This window comes from Pristiophorus japonicus, chromosome 20, assembly GCF_044704955.1.
Source record: "Pristiophorus japonicus isolate sPriJap1 chromosome 20, sPriJap1.hap1, whole genome shotgun sequence".
Lineage (NCBI taxonomy): Eukaryota > Metazoa > Chordata > Chondrichthyes > Pristiophoridae > Pristiophorus > Pristiophorus japonicus.
The window spans coordinates 88197556-88210479 of NC_091996.1; the positions used below are offsets into that span (position 1 = coordinate 88197556).

At 50.3% G+C, this 12924-nt stretch overlaps 1 protein-coding gene across 2 annotated transcripts in view; it reads left to right on the forward strand.

Moving 5' to 3' along the window:
* The window catches only part of LOC139232661 (zinc finger CW-type PWWP domain protein 1-like), a 102993-nt gene that overhangs the window by 69532 nt on the left and 20537 nt on the right, over positions 1 to 12924 (forward strand). For both annotated transcript variants that reach the window (XM_070863121.1, XM_070863120.1), the window contains 4 exons: positions 1253 to 1357; positions 3857 to 3928; positions 7474 to 7564; positions 9566 to 9633. In XM_070863121.1, the coding sequence (XP_070719222.1) occupies positions 1253 to 1357; positions 3857 to 3928; positions 7474 to 7564; positions 9566 to 9633 (336 nt within the window). The remainder of the gene's footprint in view (positions 1 to 1252; positions 1358 to 3856; positions 3929 to 7473; positions 7565 to 9565; positions 9634 to 12924) is intronic.

Here is a 12924-nt window from a genome sequence, read left to right on the forward strand (position 1 = left end):
ACACATAAGGAGATATTAGGGCCGATGACCAAAAGCTTGGTTAAAGAGGCAAGTTTGAATGAGAGTCTTAAAGGAGGAAGGAGAGGTTGAGAGACAGAGAGGTTGAGAGGCAGAGAGGTCCAGAGCTTAAGGCCCAGACAACTGAAGGCACGGCCACCGATCGGAGTTGCGCAAGAGACCATTGGAGGAACACAGAGATCTTGGGGTGGGGGGGAGGGTGGGGGCATTATAGGGCTGGAGGAGGTCACAGAGAGAGGGAGGGACGAGGCCATGGAGGAATTTGAAAAACAAGGATGAGAATTTTTAAATCGAACCGCTGCGGGACCCCCAGCTGATGTAGGGAGGGGGGTGGGGGAACGGATGTGAACGGGAGGACAGGAGCACCTGAATGTGGCTCGGTGTCAATGATAACGCTCCTGTGAAGCACCCTGGGATGTTTTACTACGTTAAAGGCGCTATATAAATGCAAGCTGTTGTTTTTGTTGCTGTCCCACATGTGACGACCACGCACGTGCTCTTTCCTGCAGGGATGGTGATCGAAGGCAGCAACTTTGGTTGATTTTTTTTCCCCTCTCCCAAGCCCAGTCAACACCGAGGTCAATTGTAATGCCCCTCCCCCGGTTGAGGTCAGCTAGCGCTGCATTGACTGGATTTTAGGCTTTTTTGTTTTCGGGGCGATAAAGGCGGCGGGGCGGGAAAGTTAGCACTTTAAGTTTGGGCACCTGGGCCCTCCCTGCGTCAGGGGGTGCAGCGCTAAGGAAGGCGTTGTACACCGCTCTTGGCTCAAGGAAGGGGAACTCTCGCGCGAAACAGCCAGCCAGAGAGTGCTCTGATTTCCCAGCCGGTCGTTGCGGGCGCACTTCTGGGCGGACCGTTCCGGGTCGGGCAAGACTCAAAACTCGGGCCGGTGTCGCAACCAGGGGGACGTTGTACACCCGGCGCAGCTCTTCCGGGCGGTGCTGCTCAGCGCCGCCGCGAAACCCGACCGGAGGATCGCTGCGGGGCGCTGGAGACCGCCGCCCTTCACGCCGCTCCGCGGCGAAACCCTGAACACAAAGGACCGGAAATTCCAGCCCTGGGATTGTGCAACTTTGCGAACTGCACAGCTCAACACTTCATTAGAGGCCGGGAGAGGGCCGCATTTGGAGCCCCGTGTAACTGTTTAAAAAAATCATTGTTAAACAATGTGAGGTGAACAATGTGAGTTGATTGTGATAGCCTTATTCACTAAACACCTGTGTTGCTTTTCCAGTCAAAATACCACATTACATTTTTCGACAACACTGTAAGCCATGCATGGATCTCTGTATCACTAATAAAGAGTTTCCAGGATCTTCCTCTGGAGAGAAACATATCGGTGAGTAAACTTCATCAACCAAATTTCGATTACACATGGCATCTGTAATGTACTTGCCTCATGGGTTTGTTCTCATTGGAACAGAGGAGGTTGAGAGGAGACCCTATCGATTGTACATAATGGATAGTCAGGGCCTATTTCCATTGGTGGAGGGGTCTATTACGAGGGGGCATAGTTTTAAGGTGGCTGCTGGAAGGTTTAGAGGGGATTTGAGGGGGGGCATCTTCACGTAGAGGGTTGTGGGGATCTGGAACTCACTGCCTGGAAGAGTGGTGGATGCAGAAACCCTCACCACTTTTAAGAGATGGTTGGATGGGCACTTAAAGTGCCGTAACCTGCAGGGTTACGGGCCTAGAGCTGGTAATTGGGATTAGACTGGATGACCTCTTGCTGGCTGGCGCAGATATAATGGTAAGTATTGCAGGGAATCGAATACGGCCAGGGTGATCTGGACTAGTGTCGATCGCCTGAATGGGTCGGAGAGGAATTTTCCCAGATTTGTTCCCCTAAATTGGCCTGGATTTTTATCTGGTTTTTGCCTCTCCCAGGAGATCACATGGCTCCAGTTGGGGTGGAGTGTAGAATGTTTCGGTGTAAGGGGTGTTGCAGTTGTGTGAGGTGGACTGGTTGGGCTGGGTGCTCTTTACCTTTCCGCCATTGTTCATAGGTTTATGTATAACCTTCAGGGCTGCTGACCGAGGGTCGTGTGGCTCTTTGTCGGCCGGAGCGAACATGGTGGGCCGAAATGGCCTCCTTCTGCGCTGTAAATTTCTATGTTTCTATGGATTCTTTGCTTAAGAATTCATAGCAACACATTGCTATTAAGAACTAGTTAATTAACAAAGGTTTAGCCATCGCACGACACATTACCAGTTCATCCACCAGGCTCACAACTGCATACCTCAGCGTGAATCCCCCGAACCCAACAGGCCAGGGTTTTATTGAGTCTTGTGAACATCACGTGACTGGCTAAGCCACTCCCAACTCAACAGCTCAACCAACCTGTGAGCGTACTCACAGGTGCACACATTGCAGCGTCCTTCTGCTCTCAACTTATTTTAAATGAATGAGTAACGCCACCTCCATGTGGGATGTGGGGTTTGATTTTAACACCTCCCGCCTGGTTTCTGTGGGGGTGGAGAACAATTAAAATGGAGTGGGGGGGGCGGGGGGTGCTATTCCATCCCAATCTGGCCGTCTTCTATTGTAAATTGCAGGCGTCAAGCATGCCAGCCCACAATCAGCGGGTCCTGTTTAACTATACAGATTAAGCTCAAGTTGGAGTGGGACTCGAATCCACAACCTTCTGACTCGGAGGCGAGTGTGCTACCCACTGAGCCACAGCTGACACCATATACAGCACAGAAAGGGGCTATTCGGCCCAACCAGTCCATGTCGGCGTTTGTGCTCCACTCGAGCATAAACACCGGCACGGACTGGTCGACCATTCATCTCGTTGCAGTTTGTGGCGCGTTGTTCCTGCAGAGTGGCTGCTCAGTTTGCCTGCGCAAGGGGTGATCTTTACCCTACTCGCTCAGCATAAACCTGGTGAGTGGGCGGTAAAATCGCCCTAGTTCTGACCTGTCTGAAAGCTGCCATGATCGCAACTTCTGCAATTTTTAACCTGCTCTCCTGAACAGGCAGCAAGGACACCCGCCCGGAGCCAAGCGAGTCCTTCGTTACATATGCATGTTGCAGCCCAGTGACATCATTGAGACCCGACTATAATTTTAGCTCAGGCCTGCGCGGGGAGTCTGTCGAGTTAAAATCGGGGCCAGTCGGAATGTTTTGGGACGTTTCCGTGATGTGAGAAGTTTCACAGAATCACAGAAATTTACAGCACATTTACAGCCCATCGTGTCCGCGCGCTGGCCGACCAAGAGCTCTCCTGCCTGATCCCATTTTCCGTCTTTCGGGATGAGATGTTAAACCGAGGCCCCGTCTGCCCTCTCAGGTGGATGTAAAAGATCCCAGGGCACTATTTCGAAGAAGAGCAGGGGGAATTACCATCGGTGTCCTGGGGCCAATATTTATCCCCCAATCAACATAACTAAAAAAACAGTTCATCTGGTCTTCAACACATCGATGCCTGTGGGATCTTGCTGTGCACTAATTGGTTGCCGCGTTTCCCGCAATACGCAGTGACTGCACTCCAAGTCCTTCATTGCCTGTGAAGCGCTTTGGGCTGTCCCGAGGTGGTGAAAGGCGCTATATAAATGCAGGTCTGTGTCTCTGTATTACCGGGGTCACACCGCAGCGGCCGCCCCTCCCCCTGCTCCGCTGCCTCGCCGCGCTCCTGGGTAAAGAAGGTGTGACTCAGGCTGTGGAGGCGCTGCCGGACGGGCTCGGGGATCGGGCTGCGCTCCATTCCTCCGCCGCAGGCTTCACATTGCGGGCTTCGGGGGTAAGCCCCGTCTGCTACTTAAACATTTGTTGAACTGAGAAAGGCTATTATGGGAAGAATCCAGCATTGTTTTATTTTATTTCTCTTGTATCTAGAAATATGATTTCACAAAGAGGATAAAAGCTGGAAAGAAGATGGCTGAAGAGGCTCAGAAAGTGAAAATTCAGGTGTTTTAGAGTCTCTGTTAATTTACGATTTTGAGCTTTAAAGCCAGCTTGTCTGTCTTCCCTTGTATGTTTTTGCAGATAGTCAAAAAAGGAATCGGATTTGACCTTCACAAAAATATACTAACTAGTAAGAACACCAGAGGGTAACCAAATTAGGCAGGAAACCTTCCTTGATCTGACCACGTGTCACAAACATAAATGTCAAGCCTTTCAATTCTTTTATCGTGCTCATCGAGGTGAGGATCTTAGAGCTGATAAAGGGGACAGCCATTTCAGGCATCCAGTCACTCTCTGTTGCCCTGACAATGGTCTAGAAATTGGTGTTGGGCAGTGGCACAAACGGAGTGATATCGGATCGGCAGCCCATTAAAAGCAGCGCCTGACAAACAATCCATTGACTGCAAAGGAGCTGAATATCAGGCACTGTGCATCACGGGTGGCCGATCCAATAGCAACTGTTGTGCGCCACCGCCTGAGACTAATTTCTAGCCCACATTTCTCAGCACCAATCTCAGACGTGCACCTCTACTGCACTAGAGTGCCAATTTCTAGCCTGTATATAGGAACATAGTGCTGTGTGTGTGTATAATATATATACTGTAACATTAGACCACTGAATGTACCTTCACACTGTATACACCATACCTGTACCACCAGAGGGTGCTACTGGTGGAGACCTAAGGGCCACCTGCACACTGCAGGCAACCAAGTATAAAAGGGAGCTCACCTCACTGTATCCTCACTCAGGAGCTACAATAAATGGACTAAGGTCACAACAGTTCAAGTACAATACCGTACCTCGTGGAGTTATTACTAAAGTGCTTACACATATAACACATAGGAGCAGGAGGAGGCCATTCAGCCCCTCGAGCCTGTTCCACCATTCGCTGAGGTCACGGCTGATCTGCGGCCCAGCTCCATATACCCACCTTCGCCCCCATATCCCTAATACCTTTGGTTAACAGAAAGCTATCAATCTCCGATTTAAAATTAACAATTGATCTCGCATCGATTGCCGTTTGCGGAACAGACTTCAAAACCTCTCCCACCCTTTGCGTGTAGAAGTGTTTCCTGATTTCACTCCTGAAAGGCCTGGCTTTAATTTTTAGACTGCCCCCTTCCCCCCCCCCCCCAGTCCTAAGGCTGGATTTTCTGGTCTTTCACGCTCCCGGTTTCGCCCCGGCACGGCCCGGAAGGCAGCATCCAGGTGTCCCGCGATCCTCCGATCCATTCTCGCGGTGGGCGCTGAGCAGCACCGCCGGGAAGTGCTGCGCCGGGTGTTGCAACGCCTCTGGTTGCAACACCGGCAGCAGTTTGGACTTTTCCTCGACCCGTCCGCCCGGAAATGCGCCCGCAACGCCCGCCTGAGAAACCAGAGCGGTCCACCATAGCCGGCGGCGGTGAGGAAGGTCAAGTGCTCCGAAGGCAAGTGCCGATTTTCACCGATTTGTGTTGCGGTGGTGTGGGCAATGTTTTGGGAATGTATTTGTGTTTTAAGGTATTTCTCCCCCCCCGCCACCGGCATCTCTTGGAGTGCACACGGCCCGGCACTTTAGTTCGCGAGTTTCCCATTTTTGCACCACAAAAAGTACACAATGCCTCCCTTCGCGCTGCGCCCTTTGATGCAGGGGCCCAGATGCCAAAACTTCCTTACCAAAGCGCAAACTATTCCCGCCTGTTAACTTTCCCGCCCCGCCTCCGTTTCCGCCCCGAAAACAGGGAAGCCTAAAATTCAGCCCCCAGACTCCCCAACCAGTGGGAAAAGTTTCTCTCTATCTACCCTGTCTGTTGCCATTAATATCTTGAAAACTTCGATCAGGTCACCCCTTAACGTTCTAAATGCTAGGGAATACAACCCTAATTTGTGTAATCTCTCCTCGTAACTTAACCCTTGGAGTGCGGGTATCACTCTGGTAAACCCGCACTGTACTCCCTCCAAGGCCAATATATCCTCCCTAAAGTGTGGTGCCCAGAACGGCTCATAGTGCTCCAGGTGTGGTCTAACCAGGGCTTTGTACAGCTGCAGCATAACTTCTACCCTCCTTGTACTCTAGTCCTCTGGATATAAAGGCCAGCATTCCATTAGCCTTTTTGATTATTTTCTGTACCTGAAGTATAGTGGGGGAGTGTGTTTAATTCATGTTGTGCGTTTAGTGTGAGAACATTTCTGTGGTGTGGGAGTGGGTTAGCAGTGTATGTGGTGTGACAATGTGCTTGTGTGGCAGTGTGTTTGGTGTTAGCTTGTGAAGTGTGGTAGTTTGTGGTTTGGTCATTGTGTCAGCTGTGGCTCAGTGGGTAGCACCCTTGCCTCTGAGTCAGAAGGCTGTGGGTTCAAGTCCCACTCCAGGGTCATGAGCACAAGAAAATCTTGGCTGACACTCCAATGCAGTTGGAGGTGCTGTCTTTCAAATGAGATGTTAAACGGAGATCCTGTCTGCTCTTACAAGTGGACATAAACGATCCCATGGTGCTATCTTGAAGAAGAGCAGGGGAGTTATCCCTGGGGCCAATATTTATCCCTCAATTAACATAACAAAAAAACAGGTTGTCTGGTCATTTATCACATTGCTGTTTGAAGACCAGGCTCTCAAAACTGCCACCAAGCTCATGGTCTACAGGGCTGTAGTAATACCCGCCCCTCCTGTATGGCTGAGACATGGACCATGTACAGTAGACACCTCAAGTCGCTGGAGAAATATCATCAACAATGTCTTCGCAAGATCCTACAAATCCCCTGGGAGGACAGGCGCACCAACATCAGCGTCCTTGGTCAGGCTAACAGCACCAGCTCCGCTGGGCAGGCCGCATAGTCCGCATGCCAGACACGAGACTCCCAAAGCAAGTGCTCTACGCGGAGCTCCTTCATGGCAAACGAGCCAAAGGTGGGCAGCGGAAACGTTACAAGGATACCCTTAAAGCCTCCCTGATAAAGTGCGACATCCCTACTGACACCTGGGAGTCCCTGGCCCAAGACCGCCCTAAGTGGAGAAAGCGCATCTGGGAGGGCGCTGAGCACCTCGAATCACAATGCCGAGAGCTTGCAGAAAACAAGCGCAGGCAGCGGAAAGAGCATGCAGCAAACCAGTCCCACCCTCCCTTACTCTCAATGACTATCTGTCCCACCTGTGGCTCTCGTATTGGACTGTTCAGCCACCAAAGAACTCACCAGGAGTGGAAGCAAGTCTTCCTCGATTCCGAGGGACTGCCTATGATGATGCTGATGGGGTTTGTGGGAGCTTGCTGTATGCAAATTGGCTGCTGCGTTTCCCACATTACAACAGTGACTACACTCCAAAAGTACTTCATTGGCTGTAATGCTCTTTGAGACGTCCGGTGGTCGTGACAGGCACTATATAAATCCAAATCTTTCTTTATAGTGCGGGGCTGCACCTGCGGTTTGTGGTGTGAGACTACAGCATGCGTGTGTTGGGTGTGAGAACAAGTCTGTTGTGACTGCCCATGGCGAGTGTGCGGGGGGTGGGGGGATATATTACTGTATTAAAGCTCCGTTTTGTTCATCAGAATTATTTTATTTTACTTGGCAGGACCGACTATCCCACTTTGGCTTTATTGTCAGATACAAGGAAAATGAAGACACTGAACTCACCAAAGAGAATAACAGTCAAGATTCGCCGGGTAACTATATGTTGATTATTTCTCCAACACATTGGAATCGTAGAAAGTTACAGCACAGAAGGAGGCCATTCGGCCCATCGTGTCTGACAAAGAGCCATCCAGCCTAATCCCACTTTCCAGCTCTCGGTCCGTAGCCCTGTAGGTTACGGTACTTCAAGTGCACATCCAAGTACTTTTTAAATGTGGTGAAGGTTTCTGCCTCTACCACCCTTTCAGGCAGTGAGTTCCAGACCCCCACCACCCTCTGTGTGAAGACATTTCCCCTCAAATCCCCTCTAAACCTCCGCCCAGTTACTTTAAATCTATGCCCCCTGGTTGTTGACCCCTCTGCTAAGGGAAATAGGTTCGTCCTATCCACTTTATTTAGGTCCCTCATAATTTTATCCAAGTACTTTTTAAATACTTTATACAACTTGAAAATTCTGTTTTCTTTGGCAAATTGAATTCTTTACTAATAGATTTTATTTAAAAATGCAGCATTTTAATGTAAATTGTAGGTACGCTAGCACAGCATAAGAATGTTAGCTGTAGCAGAAGACAAACACAACTTACAATGGAGGCACTGAGGCAGAAGCTGTTGACGCCCGGTTTTGGAGGCAATGTGTACCCAAGCCGGGAGGCCCGAGGCCGGCTGAAGACGGGACCTCAGTCCTTATCTGAAATAATCCCAGTGAGGTACTTTCACAGGCCCGTCGCACCTCCACGGGCAGCTCGCCCTTCTGCATGAACCGATTTCAGGCTGCCTGCCTTGCAGGCAGCAATCTCGCGTGAGCGCTGGGACGGGGTGGGGGCGGAGTGCTGCACAGCCACAGGAACTTAAAAAGAAAACGACTAAAACTGACCATTCCTCTGGCAGCCGGTTCTTAAGCCGCGTCCACGCCAGCTGAAGCTGATTGGGGGCAGGTCTGCACCTGCTCTACTCTTAGAGTTGGAGCGCCGGGCCCTGGGACATCATGGGCCGCCCCGACCTGTGTGAGAACACCACCGCAGGTCGGGGCTATAAATAGAGCTGGAGCACCGGGCCCTGGAACATTGTGGGCGGAGGTGCAGCGAATGAGGGTACGGGGCCCAGAAGAGCCGAGGGCCCAGAGGCAGCACGGGCCCAGCCCACACTGCGATATGTGCGCGCACTAGGTCTGTGCAGCAGAGCAGGTCTCCAGTCGTCCTGGTTCAACCTTTGCCACTGGACCAAGACCTAGCTCTGTCAAGCCCGTGTGGTGGCTGGTGTGCAACGGTCACCACATGTTAAAAAAATCCACGCACAGGCATCTTCCACCCCCTCAATTGGAGTTCAAGACTGAAACATCGGGTCCTTCATTGAAACATCAGTGAACTCTTGTGGAAGCAAGTCATCCTCGTTCGAGGAGCTGCCTATGATGATGATTCCTCAACAATGTTCTCTCTAAATACATTCAAACTTCCGCCCATGCACGGTTTTTGCATTAAGAAACCGGCAAGACACGATGGGCCAAAATTGCCTCCTTCTGTGCTGTAACTTTTGAGGATTTTAAGTGGCTTGTGCGGGACCCTCATGGTGATATGCCAGGCGCAGCGCTGAGAGTCGCATCTCGCGAACGCCCCGTTACCGGCACACAACATTCTTTGGCTCTAAGAGCCCAATTCCGGAACATTTAACGGTCCGTCTCGCCGGGCGCTAAACTTTCTTTTAATTCAAACTGTGCGCCTAAAATCCAGCGCGGGACAATTTCGGCCCCCAAGTCTGTCCAGACTTTCCTCATAACGCAGACACTGGGGATCAACCACTTGTCTCTTCTCTGTGCTGACTCCAATGCCGGAACTGTGTCACGGTGACCAGAAATGGACGCAGTAGTCCTATTTGCTGATTGGCTATCCGATCCTGCAATCCTACGACTGGCTGTCAGCTTAGAAAGTGAGACTAGGCAATGAGAAAACACACTGATCACGCACACCAATTGAGCGTGGCCACACAGCTACAGGTACAGAATCATCAGCATTGAAGCCATTGCTTTTATTCCACAGAAACTCCCTGCAGTGTCAAGGATGCAGCAGAGTCCAAGGCCAGGAGGGATGAGGATTGTTGGAGTGAGGTAGGTCGCAGCAAAATGTCCAGGATCGAGAAAGTCCCTAGTCCGCGACAAGTTACTTGATCTCGGGCGAGGCAGCTGTAAGAGCACTGCAGTTAGATCGTGGCATCTCTGGGCTAGGAAGGCAGAAGAAAAGCGTGATAGTTCACCCTTGGTCTCGCTTCATTGATCCTTGATGGAAAGTGCATGCTTGTGAAAGTTACGATGGAGTGTATTGCAATAGTTGAATACAACAACAACTTGTATTTATACAACACCTGTAAAGCAGTAAAAATTCTGACGGGATTGGACAGATTAGGTGCAGGAAGAATGATGATCAGCCATGATCTTATTGAATGGTGGTGCAGGCTCGAAGGGCCGAATGGCCTACTCCTGCACCTATTTTCTATGTTCCCGATGTTGGGGAAGTCCAGAACCAGGGGTCACAGTCTAAGGATAAGGGGTAAGCCATTTAGGACCGAGATGAGGAGAAACTTCTTCACTCAGAGAGTTGTGAACCTGTGGAATTCTCTACCACAGAAAGTTGTTGAGGACAGTTCGTTAGATATATTCAAAAGGGAGTTAGATGTGGCCCCTATGGCTAAAGGGGTCAAGGGGTATGGAGAGAAAGCAGGAATGGGGCACTGAAGTTGCATGATCAGCCATGATCATATTGAATGGTGGTGCAGGCTCGAAGGGCCGAATGGCCTACTCCCACACCTATTTTCTATGTTTCTATGATTCTATCACAAGGCGCTTCATAAAAGCGTTGTGAGACAAAATTTGACACCGAGCCACATAAGATGATATTAGGACAGGTGACTAAAAGCTTGATCAAAGAGGTAGGTTTTAAGTACGTCCTAAAGGAGGAAAGAGAGATGGAAAGGTAGAGAGGTTTAGGGAGGGAATTCCAGAGCTCAGGTCTCAGGCAGCTGAAGGCACGGCCACCAATGGTGGGGCGATGGAAATAGGGGATGCCCAAGAGGCGAGATTTGGAGGAGCGCAGAGATCCCGGAGGGTTGTAGGGCTGGACGAAGTTACAGAGATAGGGGGAGGCGAGGGATTTAAACGTGAGTATGAGAATTTTAAAAATCAAGGTGTTGCCAGACCATCGGTCAGCAGCGAGCACAGGGGGTGATAAGTGAACGGGACTCGGTGCGCGTTAGGATACGGGGCAGTTTAGGGAAGGTGGGAAGCCGGCCAGGAGAGCAATGTGAACACATCGGTAAACGTGAAGCTGTTCCCAGGCACATCAGCCAGTGCAATGGAGGCAGTGGAACTCAAGGACTTGACTTGATGGGGCATCACAGAGATGCACCTTTGTTGTAGCACCTCCATTGGTGTTTCGACAATTCTTGCATTACACAGGAACAGTGATGACCTGGGAGTGACCTACAGGCAGGCTAGTCTCATTTAATTGAGGATTCAGATGGATTATATATTGAATAATATTGAATACCTGGAAGTGAGCTACATGTTGTAATCTAATCATGGAATTAGGATGGATAATATACAAAATAGTTGGATACCTGGCAAAAGACTTTGAAGCTGTAATCGGGATTCAGATGGCTTATCTGCAGAGTAATTAATACGCAGAAATCGGTTACAGATCGCAATGTAATCAAGGATTTCAGCTGGCAGCTTGTGTAGTCCATAACAGTCCTTGCAATAATTCCCTGATATTTAACTTTTCATGCTCTCCACTGGCTGGAGTCGTACTTAACACGAAGAAAGATGGTTGTGGTGGTTGGAGGTCAATCATCGCAGCCCCAGGACATGGCTGCAGGAGTTCCTCAGGGCAGTGTCCTAGGCCCAACCATCTTCAGCTGCTTCATCAATTACCTTCCATCCTTCATAAAGTCAGAAGTGGGGATGTTTGCCGATGACTGCACAGTGTTCAGTGCCATTCGCAACTCTTCAGATAATAGAGCACTCCGTGCCCGCACGCAACAAGACCTGGACGACATTCAGGCTTGGGCTGATAAGTGGCAAGTAACATTTGGGCCACACAAGTGCCAGGCAATGACCATCTCCAACAAGCGAGAGTCTAACCACCACCCCATGACAATCAACGGCAATACCATCGCCAAGTCCCCCACCATCAACATCCTGGGGGGGGGGTCATCATTGACCAGAAACTTAACTGGACCAGCCACATAAGCACTGTGGCAGCATGAGCAGGTCAGAGGCTGGCTATTCTGCTGGGGATGGGCCAAGAGTTAGGATCCAAGTGGTACAATTAGCGCTCATTTTCCTCCCAGTGGCGATTTCGCACCGCGGTTTTAGCGGCGGTTGAGGACTCACGTGGGAGTCTCATAAATATATGTGAATCAGGACTCAATTCGATAGGGCCCAAGTGCAATTTTAACGGCCTTCTTTGAGTCTTGCAAAGAAAGTTTGGACCCTGAGCTCTATTCTCCCCACTCTGCCCCTTTCCAAAGAAAAAAGAAAGACTTACATTTATATAGTGTTTTTTCACGACTCAAAGCGCTTTACAGTCAACAGAGTACTTTTTGGAATGTAGTCACTGTTGTAATGCGGGAAACGCGGCAGCCAATTTGCGCACAGCAAGCTCCCACAAACAGCAATGTGATAATGATCCAGATAATCTGTTTTTATTATGTTAATTGAGAGCTAAATATTGGCCCCAGGTTCACTGAGGATAACCCACCTGCTTTTCAAAATAGTGCCCGTGGATCTTTTACGTCCACCTGAGAGAACAGACAGGGCCTCGGTTTAACGTCTCATCCACAAGACGACTCCTCCGACAGTGCTACGCTCCCTCAGCATTGCACTGGGAGCGTCAGCCTGGATTTTTGTGCTCAAGTCCCTGGAGTGGGATTTGAACCCACGACCTTCTGACTCAGAGGCGAGAGAGAGTGCTGCCCACTGAGCCACAGTAACAACGTCCCTCCCACGAACCTTCTGCCCTACCCGCACGACTCACCTGACTGGCACCTTCCAGGCCTGCCCCTGGACAGCCGTTTCAGACGGTCAGCTAGCCAGCAGGATGTTAATGAGGCCCAGCCGGTAAAATGGGTCGGGCCTCCCACGCCGGCCCCATGTCCCACCGCCTTCGACACCTGGGAGCTATAATTTCCCCTTTTAAGTGTCAGTATAGACACCGATTTCCAGCTTGCTGCCGCATTTGACGTGTGATGATAATGCTGTGGGCTTAACCTTTGTGAGGTCAGTACCACGAGTTTATTTTTAAAATACTTAGGAGTCGAAATTCGGTATCGCCGTTTTTGAGGCGGTGTCATTGCCTGAGTGCTGATTTTACCGTCAGGAGTTAGGTGCAGGCTCAAAACTGCC